Below are 22,874 nucleotides of genomic sequence, written 5' to 3'. Positions count from 1 at the left end.
CCCAGTACCAAATGTATTAGGGAACTGGCAGAAGTAGTTCTGAAGAACAATGTGTTCATGTTCCTAGACACACACTATGTGCAGCGCAAGGGGACATCAATGGGAAGCAAAATGAGCCCCCAATTTAGTTCCCTATATGTAGCACTGTTTGAGGAAAACTATGTGTCTAATCCAGCTAATCCCTTTCAACAGCACATTAAAATGTGGAAACGGTACGTGGATGATGTGTTCATGATCTGGCAGGGCCCTGAGAGTTCTCTTATGGAAAATGTACTATTTGCCATGACCAGCAGGAAATCAACTTCCTGGATATACTCATAAAGAGAGATGGTCATGGGTTTGCTACTGACCTTTACAGGAAGAAAACAGACACCTGTTCCTATCTCCAGGCTGACTCTTTCCACCCCACACACCTAAAGAAAAGTTTACCCATCAGTCAATATAGTCGCATCCGCAGAATCTGCAGTAACACGACAGATTTTAATAAACAAGCGGATGAATTGGGCTTGAGATTTAGACAAAAAAAGTATCCTGAACAGTGGATAAAGTCAGCTAGAGATAAATATAAAGAGATGACACAGGAAGAGTGTCTCATAAAAAGACAGGCAAAACCAGTACTCTCCCATGGGGAAGGAATTTGAAAACACTATAAAGAAGCATTGGCATATCCTAAATACAGATCCACAGTTAGAAAATGTCTTTAAAGATCCCCCAAAGGTAGTGTATAAACGCCCTCCAAATTTGAGAAATATGCTGGTAAAATCGGACTTGCCTCCTTTAAGGAAAGGCACTTTTCTAGATGTCCCAGATGGGAATTACAAGTGTGGGGCGTGCAAACAATGTAACTTTACCACAAAGTGCACCTCATACAACCATCCACACACAGGGAAGAGTATAAAAATAAAAGGTTTTATCACCTGTAATCAAAAGAATGTTGTGTATCTAATATTGTGTCCTTGTGGTCTCGCCTATGTAGGGAAGACCACCAGAGCTCTCAAGACCAGGATTGCTGAACATCGAAGCAACATACGCACCAAGGATCAACACAGTCCAGTGGCCCTGCATTTTGCAGGAGCACAACATAGTGTCTCATCCCTAAGATACATAGGTATAGAACATGTTAAAACTCCAAGAAGAGGAGGTAACATTGATAACCTTTTGCTAAGAAGAGAGAGTTATTATATCCATATGCTACAAACTATGACACCTAGAGGCTTAAATCAGGAGGATGAAATAAGACACTTCCTGTGAAAGTAACCTCTAGTCACGATTCTGGGGTGCAATACCTCTCCCCAGTTTTTAAGTGATTTTCATAACATTCTTAAGCCCAAGCGTAAAACTATTCTGGTAATATGATCCTTTACTCTGGTGCCAGCTTGCCTCTGTGAACATGCATCCTACCAAAGTTAGTCTCTGCATCATTGTGTTGCTTAATGGTTCCTTGGTTTTTTGTTTTTTGTCTTTTGTCCTCTATTGTCATGTAGTGTATTCTGTCCTCCCTTTTTGGTGTTAGTCTTGTATATCCCTTAAATAATTTGGGAAATTCTTTTCCTGTTTTTTGATATTCCCTATATTTGTAATTCTGAGTAATTCTACAGGGACTATAGATATTCTGAAAATAGAAATATTGAACCTTGAAATTCTGACTAACCACAGACCCAGACAGGCCACTAAGAATACAATTGGTTATGAAGAACAAGTAACCATAGATATGATTTTAATTGTTTTTAACTGGTTTGACCTACGGGCATACAAAATAAAGTAAAATAAATGTATATATAAATCTGTGCAAAGGTAGGCCTTTTGCCAGCTCACTCAGGGGAGATGAGCCACACCTGTGGTGTCACAAGTGGGGGTGGCTGACACTGGCCATTTCCTGATAAAAGCACAGACTGTTTGTGTATGATCATGACCTGATGAAGATCTATGTGATCGAAACGTTGTCCAAATAAAGAAAGTCTCTTTGTACCAAATCCGGTGTGCGGGCTCAATCCATTTTTATACTGTTGTTTTTTTAGCCCAGCACCCACCAGTCGATGTGCGTTACCTATTTTCTCTTTCACAATCACTATTCAGCCCATTCAAAGCGTGCAAATAAACGCATCAATGAATTAATAAATATATAAATAAATGTTCATTCCCTACTGGGATTCGAACCCTTCCCAATGTCAGCATAAATACACCAGATAGGCGCTTACTCCGGTGCGCCATTCCTTTCACAACAAAGAGGTACCATAAACAGCTCATAGAGTATATAACCAGCCATTATAAAACAAAACAGACATGGTCACTAGATAGATCAGATCAACTTGAGACCTCAGTCACCACACTGATTTTATTGTACTGGTCTCCAACACGGCTGTTTACTACAGATTTGTTTCTAAAATATCTCACCATGATCATCTATTATTCATTATGTTATAGGCTACTTAGAAATAGTAAATGTGACGCATATAGGTTAGATAAACTGTTCGTTTATGATCAATGCTAGGCCTAATGATTAATGGTTATTTATATTGACCAGATCTGTAGAGGGCGCAGGTGAGTAATTTAAATAATTCCTTTCTGGTGGACATGTTTTATTTTCTGCCCAAAAAGTGTATTATACAGAGAAGGTGGTGTGCTGAGATGTAACCCACCGTGGAGAATAGTTTTTCAGCAACACAAAACAGCCTTTGTTTCGATGAGTAGCGAAATCGTTTTCTTTAGTTCTACTACAGTTGGAGACCTCGCACGTAGTGGAATTTTCAGTCAATGGGAGGAGCACCGCTCCTAATGGAGAGCAGAGCTCTAAATGGACATGCCTTGAACTGCCATTTTCTGTGCAGCGACTGCAACTGTATCTTACAACATACTATTTCCAGGTGATTAGATTACATAAACATTAGCTTCAATAATTTGTAGGACATTTAAAATTGACTGGTCAATAATCACGTCACTGTAATGTGGGGTTTCAGACACTTTTGGCAATACTTTCTCTATAATTGGTCATGTTATAAACAGTTTATCTAACCTATCATGCGTCATGTTGTTTACTATTTCTAAGTAGCATATAAAATAATGAATAATAGATGATCATGGTGAGATATTTTAGAAACAAATCTGTAGTAAACAGCCGTGTTGGAGACCAGTACAATAAAATCAGTGTGGTGACTGAGGTCTGAAGTTGATCTGATCTATCTAGTGACCATGTCTGTTTTGTTTTTTAATGGCTGGTTATATACTCTATGACTTGTTTATGGTACATCTTTGTTGTGAAAGGAATGGTGCACCGGAGTAAGCGCCTGTCTGGTGTATTTATGCTGACATTGGGAAGAGTTCGAATCCCAGTAGGGAATGAACATTTATTTATTAATTCATTGATGCGTTTATTTGCACGCTTTGAATGGGCTGAATAGTGATTGTACCTTACACATGTTGACTCAGACTCCAATGGCAAATAGTTGCATTTATAAAAACGTGTAAATCTATTAGAGAGACTGACACAGGAAGTGGTTGTCTTCCTTTTCCTCAACAACAACAAAACCAACGGAGAACCGTCCACAACGCAACGTGAGTGTTCGTCTGCCTGACGTTTCTTTATCCAAACAAGAATCAGTTTTGGCATTGTGATATGATATGAAAAAAAAAAACGGCATTGACGAGGACAGCTACGCGTTCTTTCACCGTGGGACAACATCTGCTGTTACTAGGACAACAGTAGACGCGGTCTCGACTTGATCCGGTCTCGTTACAAATTGAAACACCGGGACCAGGATCCCTAGTGGGTCGACGGACAGCAGCACCCACACGGCCGCGGGCACGACCACGGGAGCTCTTCTTCGGAGGCAACTGCAACTGCTACTACAACTGGACAAAAGAACTAACTACAACTGGACTAACAAACAACTGGACTAACAACTGGACTAACAACTGGACTTACAACTGGACTCACTACCACTACAGGTATCTATCGATCTATCTACTGACTATATTATATCTATCTACTGACTTACTACTACTACTACTACTACTGACTATATCTATGACAATACTTACAATCTCAACTCTTAAAACTCACAATAACTCTCTCTGTTTCAAAATCTCTCACCCCATAGTTGTTTGTTCACGTGGTTGATCACCCCATATGTCTGATCACAGTCTGTGATCAGACATATGGGGTGCTATGGCTATATACAGTGTTGGGCAAGTTACTTTACTTTAAGTAATATATTACTATTACTTATTACCTTCCTTTTAAAGTAATACATTTCGTTACATATTACTGTCTGAGCAACAGTAATAATATATTAATATTACATATTACTTTTTAGTTACTTTAAAAAAAAAAGAAGCTAAAATTGAACAATTAAATAATCTAGATTTTGTATTATTATTATTAGCCCACAAATTATTTTTGGAAATTGAGACACAGAGATGGCAGATGGGCAGGCATTTAAATTATAAGATATGATTATAAATGACCTTAATGAATCAATTTACTTACTTAAATTAATCAATTCATAAATGGACATATACCTTCTATAATGTAGCCTATAATGACATGACAAGACAAGCCTCTTTCTATACTTTTTTTTAATCAAAGTCCACAGAACAAGGACAAGGCATGAGCAGCATAGAATGCAAATGAAGTTTAAAGTGCTTTCTTCAATATGCCTTGAAAAAGAGGTACATTTCGGTCATATGCATAGAGTTCGGTCATATGGAAAGTAGAAAGACTTAGACATTTGCTATAGGACATGCTAAATAAGTAATGAACAAACACATCATGCTGTATGTTCTGTAATAATAATCCAAATCTACAAAGTAACTTGTAAAACTAAAGTTTTCTAATAATTGTAGTGGAGTAAAAGTATAATATTTGCGTCTGAGATGTAGTGGAGTAGAAGTAAAAGTACTGACATTTGGAAATACTCCAATAAAGTATTAAACATACCTAAACATTGTACTTAAGTACAGTACTTGAGTAAAAGTACTTAGTTACTTTCCAGTTTCCACCATGATCCACGTCTTGCATGCAAATGAGCCATGTGCTTCTATGAGAACGTATACACGCACCAGGTAGTCTGTTACGACCGTCATGGATGAACTTCAACCTGGTGTTTGCACTTGCTCACATTTTGCTCCATAAATCAACATAAACGTTCAGATTTCAAATATAAAGTGCTGACCCCATGGCCACGGATGTTACAATTATGTACGGGCCCTCAGAAATACCCGTATCTTCCGTATTGTTCAATAAAAAGCATTTTAATCAGATTGGTGGCCATTTTCTCATAGAGTTATAATGTATCAGAGTGCAATACAGCTCCCAACCGATAGGGTCACGTAGTTGAAAGCATATGGAGAAAATACGGGGGAAATGGCCACCAATCGGATTAAAATGCTGTTTATTTAACAATTCAGAATATTCGGGTACTTCTGAGGGACGTACATAATTGTAACATCCGTGGCCATGAGGTCAGCACTTTATATGTGAAATATGAATGTTTATGTAGATGTACGGACAAAAAGAGAGAAGGTTTAAGTTCATCCATGACGGTCACGATATGACAGTCATGTTTCAGGGCTAGCGACTCCACTGTTGACAGAGGCTTCATGTCTTCCACAACGCAGAAAACGAAACGCCCGGGTCCCCAGACTCCCCAAGCGGCTCATTTTCCTCAATCTCCTCCTCATTGTCCTCAACCAATATCTCATTCTCAGACTCTGCCATTCTACCTGGTGTCAATGTTGTTGTTGTTTGTTGTGGTGTGCTGGACTGGTGCATCACATTCACAATCGCAAAGTGCGCCGACAGGAAATAATAATGGATCGAACGGGTCAGTGGGTTTTGTAGTTTTCCGGGAATGTAGGCTGCGGCTTTGTGGGTGGATACAAAAAACACCTTCACTGGTGGGTAACGCACTAAGTAACGTAGTAACGTAGTGTCATCTTACTACTATATTACAGCTTCTCCTTGTAGTAATGCGTCATATTACCCGTTACCGCATTTCGGTAATATATTAAGTAACGCACGTTACCCAACACTGGCTATATATGGCTCTTCCGCAACCCTCAACGGAGTATGGGCCTTCTCACAGAAGCCCCATACTCCGTCGAGGGTTGCGGAAGAGCGATCTAGCCATAGCACCAAAAAAACAAACAAACACGTGAACCACGTCATTGGCACGCTGGGCCTTTGGGAAAAAACACGTCAAACACGTCAATGGCACTGAATGAGTTAAGAAAACAGACAGATATACACTGCTATGCAGAACGTCATCAGCTTACAGGTTAGTGCTATGAAAAGCAAGAAATATGTACAATAAACAGTTTGAGGAGGAGGGGGGTGGTTAGGTTAGGACTTTGATAGGGGGCACGCTGGCGGTAGCGCTGTCGCCTCACAGCCAGAAGGTCCTGGGTTCGATTCCCGCCGGGGACGCTGTGGGCGCTGGGGGCGTTTCTTCCCCTCCGCGACAGCCTGGGCGCCTGATGGAGGGGAAGGGAACTGGTTGGAAAAACCCGTTCCTTCCAATGTTCCTTCCACGTGCTACATCCTACCCAAGGTACTGTATATGTAAAGAAGGTAGGGTCATCTACGTCATTTTCGCTATCATGCAATTCCAGCCGGCAGATTCGTCGCACCATGGGAGTTCAGTGGAATGCATTGGAGTTAATGAGAGCCCGGTGGATCAGCTCATGAACAAAATATATTTCTGAAAGACTGAGACCTTTGTAAAGTAATTGCTTCTGGAAAATAAAAGAAGATTTCGATGTGTCCACTGTATAAGTTTATTGAGCTATCTAAAGAGCACAAAGTACGCGATACTACTGTGTATATATATATATATATATATATATATATATATATATATATATATATATATATATACACACACACAAATATGTTTTATATCTATATATATTTTAAATGTCCATTTGTCCTCATATGTTTTTTTTTTTACATTTTCCACATTTATGTATTAAAGAAATGATGATATCTATAAATGAGTCTGTCCATTTTGAATAGCTTGTATACATGATTATTGTGCAATTGACAGATTGTTGTTCTCAGTTAATAAGGTATGTTTATACAGTAAATGGCAGTGCGGCCACCCTACTCACTGTACCCTGTACATGAATGTTTAAAATAAAAGCATGAATATATTAATCTATCTATATTAGTCTTATTATTACTAGCTATTAAAATTATTTTGAATAACTTAGTATTGATGCACAATAACATGTATGTTTATGACACAAAACCCCCCCCCCTTGCCCCCCTCCCCCCCCCTAGGGGGTCGAGGTAGGGTAGGGGGTCCCTGCTCCATCTCCCCATCAGTTTGGGAAAACGTTCTGCTTCTTTTGGGCTTGTTTTCCTAGACCTGGTTGCTTATTTCTCTCACACAGTCTGGCAACACTGCCAGAGACAGTCTATGGACGATACATGATGCTGTTTAGATGCCTCAATAAAATTATACAGTGTGCTAAAAAATCCGAATTGATTGGATAAAAACATGTGATATGTCTTCTTTTATATTCCTGAACCGATAATCTGACAAAGGACACAATCGTTCAGAAATAGTGTTTGTTCACAAGCTAGTCCAGATGGCTGCCATAGACTTCATAGTATTTCACCAAACTTCCTGTTCCAGTTTTGGCTCCCATGCGTATCAATGGCGTCTGCCATGCAAGCAATGGCATCTGCCCGCCCCCTAGGCCGTCCATTCCTTCTTTTCTAATTTCCTTGATCCTACCGGGGAAACTCCCCCCCTGTCAGGTGACGAGAAGGTCAGTTGGCTCTCTGCATTGAAGGAAGCATGAGCTCGGCCCTGGGCTCCCTAGGCTGGTGAGGGGAGTGTAGAGCCAGATGAGTCGCAGCTTTCTGAACAAGCTCCAGAGGTCTGATGGTAGATGCCGGAGCACCAGCAAGGAGGGAGTTGCAGTAGTCCAGGCGGGAGATGACAAGAGCCTGGATGAGCACCTGGGCTGCCTCCTCCGTGAGGAAGGGGCGAATCCTCCTGATGTTGTAGAGGAGGAATCTGCAGGACCGTGTTACTGATGCGATGTTTGCCGAGAACGACAGTTGATCATCCAGGGTCACACCCAGATTCTTCGCGGTCCGAGTTGACGTCACCACAGCATTATCAATGGTGATGATGGCCATGTCTCGGTGCGGTCATTCCTTCCCCAGGAGGAACATCAGCTCGGTCTTGTCCAGGTTGAGCTTCAGGTGGTGCGTCGACATCCACTCCGAGATTTCTGCCAGACAAGCAGCAATGCATGCCTCCACTTGTGTGTCAGAGGGGGGGAATGAGAGGATCAGCTGGGTGTCATCGGCATAGCAGTGGTAGGAAAAGTCATGGGAGTGGAGGACAGCACCAAGAGATGTAGTGTAGAGAGAGAAAAGAAGAGGATCCAGAACCAAGCCTTGGGGAACCCCAGACACACCAACACCACCTGCATACACAGTCTTCTTATTTAGACACACCAAAACCACCTGCATAGACTGTCTTCTTATTTAGATACACCAAAACCACCTGGAATGTCTTCTTATTCTTCTTATTTAGACACAGCAAAACCACCTGGAAAGTCTTCTTATTCTTCTTATTTAGACACAGCAAAACCACCTGGAAAGTCTTCTTATTCTTCTTATTTAGACACACCAAAACCACCTGGAAAGTCTTCTTATTCTTCTTATTTAGACACAGCAAAACCACCTGGAATGTCTTCTTATTCTTCTTATTTAGACACAGCAAAACCACCTGGAAAGTCTTCTTATTCTTCTTATTTGGACACAGCAAAACCACCTGGAAAGTCTTCTTATTTAGACACACCAAAACCACCTGGAAAGTCTTCTTATTCTTCTTATTTAGACACAGCAAAACCACCTGGAAAGTCTTCTTATTTAGACACACCAAAACCACCTGGAATGTCTTCTTATTTAGACGCACCAAAACCACCTGGAATGTCTTCTTATTTAGAGACACCAAAACCACCTGCATAGACTGTCTTCTTATTTAGACACAGCAAAACCACCTGGAATGTCTTCTTATTCTTCTTATTTAGACACAGCAAAACCACCTGGAATGTCTTCTTATTCTTCTTGTTTAGACACAGCAAAACCACCTGGAATGTCTTCTTATTCTTCTTGTTTAGACACAGCAAAACCACCTGGAATGTCTTCTTATTCTTCTTGTTTAGACACAGCAAAACCACCTGCATAGACTGTCTTCTTATTTAGACACACCAAAACCACCTGGAATGTCTTCTTATTCTTCTTGTTTAGACACAGCAAAACCACCTGGAATGTCTTCTTATTCTTCTTGTTTAGACACAGCAAAACCACCTGGAATGTCTTCTTATTTAGACACAGCAAAACCACCGGGAATGTCTTCTTATTTAGACACACCAAAACCACCTGGAATGTCTTCTTATTCTTCTTATTTAGACACAGCAAAACCACCTGGAATGTCTTCTTATTCTTCTTGTTTAGACACAGCAAAACCACCTGGAATGTCTTCTTATTCTTCTTGTTTAGACACAGCAAAACCACCTGCATAGACTGTCTTCTTATTTAGACACACCAAAACCACCTGGAATGTCTTCTTATTCTTCTTATTTAGACACAGCAAAACTACCTGGAATGTCTTCTTATTCTTCTTGTTTAGACACAGCAAAACCACCTGGAATGTCTTCTTATTCTTCTTGTTTAGACACAGCAAAACCACCTGGAATGTCTTCTTATTTAGACACACCAAAACCACCTGGAATGTCTTCTTATTTAGACACACCAAAACCACCTGCATAGACTGTCTTCTTATTTTGACGCATTGCCCCGTTTCTCATCTTTTAAGGTAGATAAGCGCACTTAACTCTGTCATGGGGATAAAAGACGATTAGTATCAGGCAGTCAATGTGTTAAGAATGATCACAAGCTTAATCAAAAAATGTTATCACATAAACTTGACAGACATGATTATGATTTTATTTTTATATACATACATTTATGTAAGCATACAGTAACTCTACTTCCTATCCATACTTTAGTATTGTTTCATTGCAAACAAATAATATAAATTGCCAGTACCCACAGGTGTGCACAAACTTAGTTCTCACCTCTTTGTTGACCTGAACCAGGGTGTGTTTCTGCAGTGCTGGGACGGTGTAGTGTTGCCCAAGATGATTCTCACAGAAGGAGGCGCCACACGTCACACAGGTCTTGATGGCTGGACGTGTGATGCTGGAGCAAACATCACAAGCTACATCTCCAGGTGCAGCCTGTGGCAGAGTGGGACAGGCTGGACTAAAGGCTGTCTGCTGGAGAGCCTGCAGCATCCAGTTCAATGCTACATTAACAGAGAGCTCAGGTCGGACTGGATAACCTTTCTCACACTGGAGGCACACATAGTCTCCTGTAGGGCCTGGCTGGGACCAGTAGGTATTGATGCAATGCTTGCAGTAACTGTGTCCACAGGGGATGGTCACAGGGTCCCTCAGCATGGAAGAACACTCAGAGCATCTGACATGGTCTGCAATCAGAAGACTGGAGCTGAACTCACTGGGAGAGGAGGGTGAAGAGAGATAGACAGTGTTATAGAGAGAACAAGACATGGGGGTTAGAGTGAAAGACAGCAACATAAGTGTACTATAACATTCTAAACTCTGGTGACCGAACTTCCTCACCCCAGCTCAGGAGACCTAATCTGTCTTTTGAAGCTCATGTCACTCTTCATGGACAGACAGCTGGGAGAGGGACAGTCTGAGCTCTCCTTCTGGATCCTGAAAACCATGTAGCTGCACGTTAACATATCTGGTCTCAATACAATGCAATCTACAAAGCCGATCAAGATTATACAGTATTTTGTTGTGCACGCTGCCAGCAGGCTAAAGGCCTCAATTCCTGAATATCTTTCAAATCGGTCAATGACAATTGACACAAATTAAATCAACAATAATTAACTACTTAGTACAATATTATCAATTCTGTCATTATTCATTGTTTAAATCACATCAGACGTCTAGTTTGTACAACCTGAGGTATTTTTTATATTTTCTCACCATGATGAGTGTGGATAAGGGACATCTCCTTGGAAGTTGTAAGGTAGTTCCATGGACCAGTCACTTGTCATAGACACATAGCTTGGTACAGGAGACCTGCACCTAGCTGAATCAATCTGATGCAAACTGAAACCAAACACAGATTTATACTGACAACCAAAGAATCATCATCATCATCATCATCATCATCATCATCATCATCATCATCATCATCAACAACAACAACAACACCAACAACTAGAAAAAGTGCTCCTCGGAGCACAGGTCTCCGCCAGGTCAGGTAGGTTATTGTGGTCTCCTGGTTGCGCTACAATAGCCTGGTAAACCCTCCCTCCGGAAATCTCATTTCCATTTGATTTCAGGAGTGAGTCTGGCCTGATCGCCCATTCTGCAATATTGGCTGTGGGCTGGAGTTGGGCGGGAGTAATACCGTTGACTGACAACCCCTTCAGCCAATGATCGTTGTTCCCCTTCAGCCAATCAGCAGTGCATTTTTACCACCTCCAGACTAATGTGATGCAACGGGAATGTGAAAAGGGTGCCATTTCTTCATAGCCATTTCGTAAAGTCACTGTGGCCGAATCTTTTACACTACAGATATGTTTTTTACATCACCAAGTTCGCACAGGTCTGCTCTCCAATTTAATCCAAAGGTCTAAGCTGTGTGATGTATACATTTTAAGTTAAGACCATTAATATAAACCCATGTCTCTCTTCACTCTAGCACTCTAGCAATCAGTACACCTGGTGTTAGCTAGCTTGTCAGTCATTGGCTGCTCTGTAGTGCTGCAAAGTAACTAAGTATATTTAGTTACTTTTTTAGGGGTGGCAGTGGCTCAGAGTCAGGGGTAGAGTGGCCGGGTAGAGTGAACTGGAAAACCGCAAGGTTCCCAGTTTGATCCCGGGCTGGGGCGCTCCCCTAGAGTTAGTGTCTAAGTGTCCTTGAGCAAGACGCTGAAACCCCAATTGCTCCCGATGAGCAGGTTGGTGCCTTGCATGGTTTCCTCCGCCATCGGTGTGTGAATGTGTGTGTGAATGGGTTAATGGCACAATCAATGTAAATCGCTTCGGATAGAAGCGCTATATAAATGCACCATTTACCATTTTACCATTTACTCAAGTACTATGCAAGTACTTACAATGCACAGTTTAATTTTGAGGTAGTTTTATTTTCCTTTCCATTTTTGTTACTTCTACTCCACTACACTTACAGCATATGACAGATATACACAATACAAAACTAAAGTAACCACACACAGCCGATCTACAATGTGACGCAATATGAGCTTGTAGATCTGCTATTTTCTGAACATTTGAGTACTTTTACCTTAGTCTCAAAGTATATGTTGATGCTAAAACGTATGTACACTGCAAGCTCCAAAACTCCCAATCCCCCCCCCCCCCACACACACACACCCCATACTCCACCACCACACCACATGACAATACCCCCCTCTGTCATACTTTGACTATTCGAAAAAAGACAATCTACAATGTGATGCGTTGGGAGCTTGTAGATCCGCTATTTTCGAAAAAGCTTGACAGCCCCACACACACACACACGCACACGCACACGCACACACACACACACACACACACACACACACACACACACACACACACACACACATACTGTAAACCATTTGAATTTGTACATTTTATAACTACAGTTTTTTGGCTTAAAGCGAGCCCACATTGTTTCTTTATAGGAACAAAATGTTCTAGTTTCTTTATTATTCTCCCCAAAACTTTGGCACCTAACTACTCCTACATACTTTCACTTGGAAACTTCATGCAAACTAAAATAAAATAAAAATCAGCTTACTGTGGACATCTATGCTTGTACTTTTCTTTTTGAAATAATTTGTAGTTTTTGAAATAATTAACTTTAAGCACCCAATGCATTTCCAATGGGTTTTGCTAGTGGGAGGAGAGAAGGACAGAGGAGAAATGCCCCGTGTTTTCGTAAAGTCACTGTGGCCACATTTTTTTACACTACAGATATTTATTTTACATCACCAAGTGCGAACAGGTCTGCTCTCCGATTTAATCCAAATATCTAAGCTGTGTGATGTATACATTTTTAGTTAAGACCATTAATACAAACCCATGCACCTACACACTCTAGCAATCATTGCAGGTGGTGCTACTTAATCTGTCAGTCATTGGCTGACAGGCATTGGTGCTGCAAAGTAACTAAGTATATTTACTCAAGTACTATGCAAGTGCTTACCATGCACAGTTTAATGTTGAGGCCCTTTTACTTTCCTTTCCATTTGTGTTACTTCTACTCCACTACAATGACAGCATTTGACAGCTTTAGTTACTTGTTACTTTGCAGATTTTATTATTAATGCAAAACCTACAGTAACCACATACAGCCGATCAACGATGTGACGCGTTATCAGCTTGTAGATCGGCTACTTTATATTATGAAACATACATTAACCACTTTAGCCCTATTTTATACATAGGCTATTTGAAAATAGCCGATCTACAAGCTCTCAACGGTCGCATCGTGATGCGTTGAGAGCTTGTAGATCTGCTATTTTCAAATATTTTAGTACTTTTACTTTTGATACTTTAAGTACATTTTGATGCCAATACTTTTGTACTTTTACTCAAGTAAATTTTGAATTCTGGACTTTTACTTGTAACAGAGTATTTCTATATTGCAGTATCGGTACTTTTACTTAAGTAAAGAATTTGAGTACTTTTTCCACCACTGCATCCAACATACATGCGGCATAACATACAGAGCACACTGCTAGCACCGGTTTAAAAAAAATAAAAAAGACGCACCGACATTCCATAGGCTAAATCAATGCATTTTGTCATCGCATCGCACACTGCTCTACACACTCACACAGACACAAGCACGCAGAGATTTAGCTATTTTATGGATAGATATAGGCTATTAGATGTCATTAATTTATTTGCCGCAATATTTCACCCGCGGTTTATCCGATTAATTAATAATTATATTTGATTGACCCGAACCCACCCAAACCGCGGTTCGCAGCAATGTGTCTGGGTTTGAGAGGCTATGATTGATGTAAACTTAAAGTGTAGCTCTGTTCGGGATTACTGAACAAAGGTGGATGATGAAAGATAACGGGGACAATATGGATGTAAGTTCACTTTAACTGCGTCACTTCAGAGGAAACTATGGAGCAACTTCACACCCCTGTTTACACACCCCTGGAATCCATTAGAATGGTGGAAATACAATAACAGGAACAATAACAGCCAACGTGAGTACATATAGACCTTTCCTAAAACTGTCCCATTTATTATACCCATGTGCTACTGTATGTCAGTGTACCACCGCCCAGCCCTGTGGTCGACCAGCTGGAGGTCCATGGGTGCCTGTAGGAGCGTTGTGGCAACATGATGTAATTAATAATTTGGGAGCAGCCGGTGTGTACCAATAGTATAAATATTTTAAATGGCTTTAAGTTTCATAATACTATTCCGGATCTGACTAATATGACACGCTTATTGTTAACACAATAGGCTACAAATTAATATAAAAATGTATTTGGATAAATAAAATAAAAAAGAAGGAAAACAAGCCCAATGTGGCTTATAATAATCAGACCAGGCAACAGTGCAGACGGGGAGATAGGCTAGAGCATATTGGATCGGGGATGACGGCTAGCACAGTCTTCTCTTAAAGGCAATGGCTTCTGGCACGGTGATTGGTTTTATCATTGTAACGCCCAAACCACACCTATGCATAATGTAACGGGTAGCGCCGGTGTTTTGCGCGCGGGGGGGGTACCACAGAATACCAAATTTTGCGGGGCAACGCCTCTTGCCTAGTCCGCAATTCGTAATTAGCAGTTTGTTCAAATTTCAGGCAGAACAGAGCCCTATATCTACTGTATGTTGTTTTCTGTTATTTTTGCATGCTGACCTCTGATCAGTAGAGTGGTGTCCATCTTTGAAGTCAATTTGTCCACCCTTGGAGTGGTCACTCTTCATGGAGACACAGCTGGGTATAGGAGACTCTGATCTCTGCTGATGAACCCTGACAGGATGATAAGCAAGGTGAAACATTATATTTATTGGTCAGCTAGTCACAGTTGTTGATACACTGTTGTTTGTTTTGTTTTAGAAAATTGCTTTCACTCCATGTGTCGTTGATTATAATGCTCAACATTATAGTCACTTTGATTTATGTATTGACCTCCTCAAACCAGTCATGTTTAAAATTGGACAATACACAGTTTCATTTTGAGGTCCTTTTACTTTCCTTTCCATTTTTGTTACTTCTACTCCACTACAATGACAGAATTTGCTTTAGTTACTTGTTACATTGCAGATTTTATTATTAATACAAAACCAACAGTAACCACATACAGCCGATCTACAATGTGACACATTATGAGCTTGTAGATCGGCTAATTTCTGAAAATTTGAGTACTTTCACTTTGGTACTCAAAGTATATTTTGATGCTAAAACGTTGGTACACTGTAAGCTCCAAACTCCTCCCGCCACACACAGACACACATACACCCCATACTCCACCGCCACCCCACCTCCCACACCACATGACATACCCCCCTCTGTCATACAAAACTATACAACTATACAAAAGAAAAGCCGATCTACAATGTGATGCGTGATGAGCTTGTAGATCTGCTATTCTGCACAGATGTTTTATATGGTCATTGAAAGTCAAGTGAGGATCGAATTTAACACCCACATTTGTGAAGCTGTGATGTGACAATAAAGGTGAGTTGAGTTGAGTTGAGTTGAGTTGAGTTGAGTTTAAGCGAACTAAACTTTAACCTACAGTATAGGCATGTTAGGTATGTTTGTAAAAACAACGTAGCTCTCACTTCTCACTTCTGCTTCGGCATGAGTATAAACATCTTGGTCAGAAAACAGAACTGGACTTTATATTATAAATGGAACTATGTGGGTGATACTGAGAGTTGTGTCCTGGTAGGGGATGCCAAAGAAATTAGTTTCACCATAGACAGCATGCATGACAATTCTAGGGCCTATTGAATTACAGGAAAAGTGATTTCAATAACCGACTTACTATTTCACTTTTAGGTTGGAGTTAGGGACAAATTAACTGCATAATCAATGGATTTTACTGGTTAAAATGGTAAACGAGTACTTTGTAATGGATTACATTTTCAAACCTGCTAACGTAGTGCTAATGTATCCATGTCAGCTATTGTACAGTGTGGGACACATGGATGCAAAATGTTCCTGTTTGCACAGTGGTGAGGTGCAACGTAATTCACCACGCAACATAAAATGCAGATCTTTTAGAACCTGTTGTGAGGGCTTGGCAATAGAAGCAGTATTGTGGTCCAGATTAAATGTTCTATATTGCTGTCATTTTCTGCCTGCCTTACTGGTTCTTTTGGTCTCTTTCTGTCCCTCTAGCGCTCTTTTTATCTGATGTCTTGACATAATGGACTTTCCCTGAAATCCTTTTATTTCCATTCTCTCTTCTCAGCTACATAGCTGTTACATTGATTATGGAGTGTCTTATAACATGCATATAGCCTAAAATGGCATTTCTGCCAGCAATTGTAATTAGCCTATTAGGTTTGTCATCTCCATAAAATAGTCAGGGTTGGCTCTGTAATATCAATCAAATCTCACAATGAGATTTTTGATATTTAATCATCAGTAATGCCCATATATAATCATCAGTAATGGCTTTGGCACATAATAGAATCTAACAGTCAGATAAGTTCAGAGAATTGTCACTTTACTCTAATACAGCTGATTTAAAACTAGGAAAAGACAACACTTCACAATACTACAATATCAAAAATCCCAATAGTATTGATATATTGCCTATAGCCCTCATTGTGACCAACCTGCTATTGTTGAGGTGAGAGTTAGCAGGATCCATGTCTTCCTATGGTGGTTACACTGCCTTTGTCTTCAATCCTTCAACCAGTGAGGAATATGACCTGCAGTTTTTGCACACAGACAATGAAGACACACACACGCACACACACGCACGCACGCACGCACGCACGCACGCACGCACGCATGCACAGACACACAGACACACAGACACACACATACACACACACACACACACACACACACACACACAATCTGATTAATTATTTTAAGTTGCCTTTCTAGACCTTTCTGTCAACTAAATCTTCTCAATATTAAAGTAGCCTAGGCTTAAAATCCAACTAGTGGAGTATGTGTGTGCTCCAACTGCTTGTGTGCTCCAACTGCGTGTGTGCTCCAACATGTGCAGCCTCGACAATAATAATAACTAGACGCGTCGCAATTCAGGGCAATTGCAGAGTGTGGTTGCGCCGACGCGAGTCGCGGGTCGCTGCAGCCGGGAGGCGAGGAATACACCGGGAGGAATACCATCGGAGGCTGCGCCAATTACATTGTCACGTCACTCCTGAGATCACTTGCGTTTCATTTTGAGAGGATTGATCCCCCCAAAATAATGTTTTTGCATCAAACGGTTACATTTCGCGCATTTGTGGCGCCCCCTAAGGATCAAAGTTTAAATGCTTTTGGGGATTCGTTTAGTAAACCACCCTTGACATGTGATTTAAATTTGGGATTGACCGGACGTTTCGTTCGTGATTTATGGCATTTTTTGTCAATCGGGCCCCTCCTGTTAACTTTGGAAGCCATTTACGGACGAACGGTAATGACTATCAAAATTCCGCTTGGAGATGTTTATCGCATGGGTCCAGAGATCATGTGTACCGATTTTTGTGAAATTTGGACAAAATATGTGGGAGGAGCTAAAAGTGTGTTTTGAAGAAAATTCAAAATGGCGGAAAATCTATCCTGACGCAAATGGGCGTGGCCTATATGGGGAGTTGCGTCATGACCCAAGGAATCTAGGGGTGGGGATCTATTCTAGGACCTACGGTTCACGAGTTATAGGCCAAAACGTAAAGTGGGCTGTTATAGCGCCACATGAGGCCGACTGGTGTAATTCTTTTTTTAAATAATTGTGGACTAAATTATGAACCTCCCCTCCAAATCTTGTAACTCTAGCTCTTACGGTTTTAGAGAAAAAAATACTTGAATTTGAGTTTTTTCACTTTTCCATTAAAGTGGATGGGGACATTTAATGCACTAATAAATCAATATCAATTAAACTATTTAACCAATCGCTTAGCAAAATACAAGCACACGATTCCCGGTGAGGCCGGTCATTTTGACATATGGCACTAAATTGGGAAAAATAAGCTGTGGGAGGAGATGCGGTTCAAAATAAAGTTTATCTACAATAAACCACACTAATAATAATACACTTTATTTGTATAGCACCTTTCATGACATGACATGCAGCTCAAAGTGCTTTACAGAGCAAGAATACAATTACAGTTACAAATAATTTAACAATAAAGCAAATAAGAAAAGCAGAAGCATAAAACACATTAAAAAAGTAGCAAAGGGCAGTGAATCAGGCAATACAGTGAGGACATGTACAACAACACTAATGGCATTATAAGACTGATAGGCTATATCTGGTGCTTGATTCTGACGGGGTCAAAGCCACATTCTAATACATCTCTGCTGTCGGGCAGAAACCAGCTACTGTATTTCCAAAATATAAACAAAATATTAACACAATACTGCCTCATCAAAGTTGGTATGGTGACTTTATACACTGTCAGATACTTGAATGTGTCCTTATATCATCATCCCTTTACCCAAATACAGCTCAAGTGGAGTCAGGAGGTTTTTGACCATTAATGTGGAGATATGGTTGTTTTCCGTCTGACTTGACTGATCAATGATGGAAAAAATGATGGAAAAAACAGGAAAAAAGTTGGAGTTAAGTGGTTTGAACAGTTTGAGGATCCAGTTATGGAGATAGGAGGTTTAGTCTTTAAGCACTTTTTAATACTTTTCATTGGTTCAACATTTGTAAAACCCATACACAGACGTAAAGGGTGTTCAATAGCACTGATTTATTGTTTTAGTTTTTAAGTTAAAACATTTGAGATAGCTGGTTTCTGCCTGACAGCAACGATATCATGTATCAGTATGTATCAGGCTTTCCAAGCCTGGTGAAGCGACGTCACCAAAACATTACATAATCCTCATTCATTGTTCTTGCTGATTGCTGAGATTCTACAGGCCACCTGGCGTCTGCTGATTGGTCGGGATTATAACTATTGGTGCGTTCGGAAATTGCGCACTTGGCCAGTGCGCTCAGTGCTGTATTTCCGAACGCACCCAATGACATAACCGCTCCGGGCTATGGTAGGGGAGAGTGAGGTAATGTGAGACACCGGGTAAAGTGAGACACCCCCCTTATCACCTGACCACAACACCTGTGCGGTCATATGACCATTAGATTTTGAAGCCCCTCCCATTTCCCACTTACCATGGAGGAGAGGACCTCATTGTGCTGTAGTAAGCATGTTTTTTTCACTAAAATATGTTTTTTGCATGTAAAAGTAATTTTTTGGGCTGTCAACATAATCAGCTGTTGTGTCAAAGAAAATTGATTCAGGTAGAAAAACTTATGTCATGCATGTTGATGAACTACAAACCTATACATCCATGTGATTAATGCTAATTCAAGATCAGCCAGAATTGCTAAAAGTGGTCCTTTTCACCAAAATGTGGCTGTGGGGTAAAGTGAGACAAATGGCTTGGGGTACAGTGGGAAACTGTCTCAAAGTTAAGTTTAGTACTTAAACATAGTTTAATCTAATATTGGTTTGATAATCCAATTGGTTTGATAATCTAATATTGGTTTGATTGGTTAAAACTGGTTTGTCTCGGTTGGGGTAAAGTGAGACACCTTCCAATTGTGTAGAGCAAAATGTGCTTAATGACCAATTGCCATGATTCTGTTACTAGTCTGACATTAGTTCTGGAATGTGTGGTTGTCAAGCTAGCTGTCGGTATTCTAACTGTTAGAACATGTGTTTTTATGGTAGTTTTAAACTGAAAAAAGTAAGTGGATCAGTTTACCCCATTGATTTTTCTGGTTTGTCTCGGTTTACCCCAGACCTGGGGTAAAGTGAGACACCAAAAAACTTTTTTTAAAACAATCATATTTTCACTGCCTTTTGTCTTGAATACATTCTGATAATTTCCATTGTTAGGAAACATCCCAAATGTATGGGAAATGTGTACATTTTACTGATATATCATTTTAGCTCACCTAGAGGGGAGAAAATGTAAAAATTGTCTCACATTACCCCACTCTCCCCTACTGTGACTACAAATCCCATAGTCCGGCGATACAACTACTCAGATGTGGTGATGTTAATAAACAGGGAAATTGAAAATTCTCTTTTATTTATCCGTGCTTATGCCAAAGTTCAATATCCATGTGGAAGTTCAGATTGATTGGTGCGACCACTGTGCAGAAAATTAATGCAGATGAACAGACTGTATGCATTCTGCTGATGTATTTTGATCATTGTGAAATGAATTGCCTGTAGTACTGCTTATAAACATAAGCATAACAGATGTAGTTTCTGCAATATAAATAAGACAATGAAACAACCTCCTTTTTTAGCTAAGGCCTTGTTGTCATTTGGTTCAATACATTTCCTGTTGTCCATAATGACTCTGCTTTTAAAACATTAGAATGTTGGGGTTCTGTAGTCAAAATGTTTCAAAAAACAATTCACAACATCAGTGTATAAATACAATATCAATGTTCTGCCCATGTTAGCACATTGATTATCTGAAATAAATTCTACTGCGTCACTTTTTCAAAATGGAGTGATCTCTTTCACACGCACTTTTATGCACAAGTCAGGTCATGACACACTACCATATACTACTGTAAGTTCTAAGCAAAGAAGTTGCACTTACTTCTATTGTCGTATTCACATGATAGAAGTCTCATAGGGTAAGACAGCAGGCAGAATATGTAAGACGAAAAAGAAAAAAAGTAAATCGTTTAGTTAAGGAAGTCAGAAGAAGTTGTTGCTGCTTGACTCACTTCCAACAGACTGAGTGGCAGACTACACCTCCGCAGTGGGTGCCTGCACCAACTTGCCAAAAATGTTCTCCTAACTGAATGTGGTTGCTTCTCCCCACCTCATTTGGTGAGCTCAAGCCAATAGTAAGTAAGTAAGCCTTGCAGAGCCCTGAGGCCCATAGGGCAGAAGCCTATCTCCTGTTTCCTTAGCGTGAGGCAGCTTGATGTACAAGTATACCCTCTGGACATGATGCTAGTATTTCGCAGGGACTTACCCAAATCCACCCCTTGATGCAATCCACCCCTTGATGCTGAGGACCCAGTGCCAGGGAGGCACTGGGTCCCATTATTAGAGTCTTTGGTATGACCTGGCCGAGGATCGTACCCCGACCTTCCAGTCTCAGGGATATTCTATCAATCAATCAATCAATCAATCAATCAATCAATCAATTAATCAATCAATCAATAGATCAAGCAATCAACAAAGGTAAAGTCTGTGTGTGCCTGATGTAGTAAAAAATATATAATTGCATTTGTCTCTCCTGCTCCTGGCTTTAAAAATCATGTTGCATAAACAAATGATCGTTAATAATTGCCCAGCTTTAGATTGATGTGATTCTGACAAAGGCTTATACTTTTTTTTTTTACAGTTCAACAATGGAAACACAAACGTATATTATTACTTTCTCTATCTCTCTCTCTCTCTCTCTCTCTCTGTGTGCGTGGACCTGGTTTCATGGACTGTCTTGTGTCGTAAAAGGGAGACAATAATATCTGTCAACAATGTACCCCTACACTTACCCATAGTATATTATATTTTACAGTATTCTGTGTTTTTCAGAGTTAGAATTCTGTAACATATATCATATATTCAAACGTGTTTAAACACAGTATTAGTTTGTTGCTTTTGGGGTATTAATCACTGTACATTCTTCATATTTGTCTGTCTGTGTACATCTGGATCCTCTGGTATGCAGTGACAAGTCCTGAGCATCTCTACTGCAAATATCCAAAACACCACAACACTATTAAACATCCTATCCTTCAACTATGTCTGTGTCATTACAGTCTCAGATAGTGTCCATACTCACTCAGAAAGCTATGTTGAAATGTCTCACCAGGGGCGTCACTACCGTCACGCAGACAACGCGGTTGCGTTGGGGCCCATGACGTTAGGGGCCCATCCCCACCCAGAAAAAATAAATAAATATGTATATATATATATAAAAAAATTATTATGAATTAAAAAATAAACCTGGGTGGGCCCTTAACATTGTAATTGTTAAGTAGTTGTTACAAAACCGTTGTTTATGTACCCGAAATCCGTCACAAACCCGCGAAAAAATCAGAAACCACTAATAACCGCAAAATGTTCTTGTGGACCCGCTGTGACCACCTCGCGTCGGGGCCTACTGTTGCCTCGTTATGCGACTGTGTCTCACACACTCTTCTCCTCCAGCCTAGCGTGTTAGTTGACCAGCAGCCACAGCCCACCTTATACTGTAGTTATTAATGTCAGCTGTTTATGGTAGAAATACTGAGTGAAACCCCCCCAGGTCCAAACACACTGTCCTTATATACAGTATTATCACTGATCCCTGGCTCTTAATTTGGTGACATTCGCCAGATTATAACGAACAATTAAACATCTCTGTTTTTTTCTCTCACTCTAAGACCGTTTTTGTTCCTCCTTTTTTAGTCCCTCCCCCCAGGGCCGCATTAAGACCCCTCAGGGCCGTGGAACACCACAAAATCAAAGGCCCCCCCAGTCGCGTAATTTCACGCACATGCACGCGCGCGCGTGAATTTTTTCGGGTCTAATTCGGGTCTAATTCGGTCTAATTTGGTTCTATTTCACCAATATAAATCAACATTTTTTCTTTAAATACACAAAAATTAAATACA

General features: G+C 40.4%; 1 protein-coding gene across 1 annotated transcript in view; it reads right to left on the bottom strand.

Moving 5' to 3' along the window:
• Positions 1–21,036, bottom strand: part of LOC311058175 (uncharacterized protein) — a gene marked incomplete at its 3' end in the record, with an annotated part of 36,760 nt that extends 15,724 nt beyond the window's left edge. The window contains exons 1-7 of the mRNA XM_084075526.1: positions 20,861–21,036; positions 16,897–16,992; positions 14,963–15,076; positions 11,044–11,169; positions 10,669–10,764; positions 10,102–10,543; positions 351–413 (exon numbers count right to left, since the gene is read on the bottom strand). Of these exons, the coding sequence (XP_083931652.1) occupies positions 351–413; positions 10,102–10,543; positions 10,669–10,764; positions 11,044–11,169; positions 14,963–15,076; positions 16,897–16,931 (876 nt within the window). The 5' untranslated portion in view covers positions 16,932–16,992; positions 20,861–21,036. The remainder of the gene's footprint in view (positions 1–350; positions 414–10,101; positions 10,544–10,668; positions 10,765–11,043; positions 11,170–14,962; positions 15,077–16,896; positions 16,993–20,860) is intronic.
• Between the last annotated feature and the right edge of the window lie 1,838 nt (positions 21,037–22,874).

This window comes from Gymnoscopelus microlampas (assembly GCF_963454915.1).
Source record: "Gymnoscopelus microlampas genome assembly, chromosome: 13".
In the NCBI taxonomy this organism is placed as follows: domain Eukaryota; kingdom Metazoa; phylum Chordata; class Actinopteri; order Myctophiformes; family Myctophidae; genus Gymnoscopelus; species Gymnoscopelus microlampas.
The sequence above is the reverse complement of the archived record's forward strand: the minus strand, read 5'-3'. Positions and strand labels throughout refer to the sequence as shown.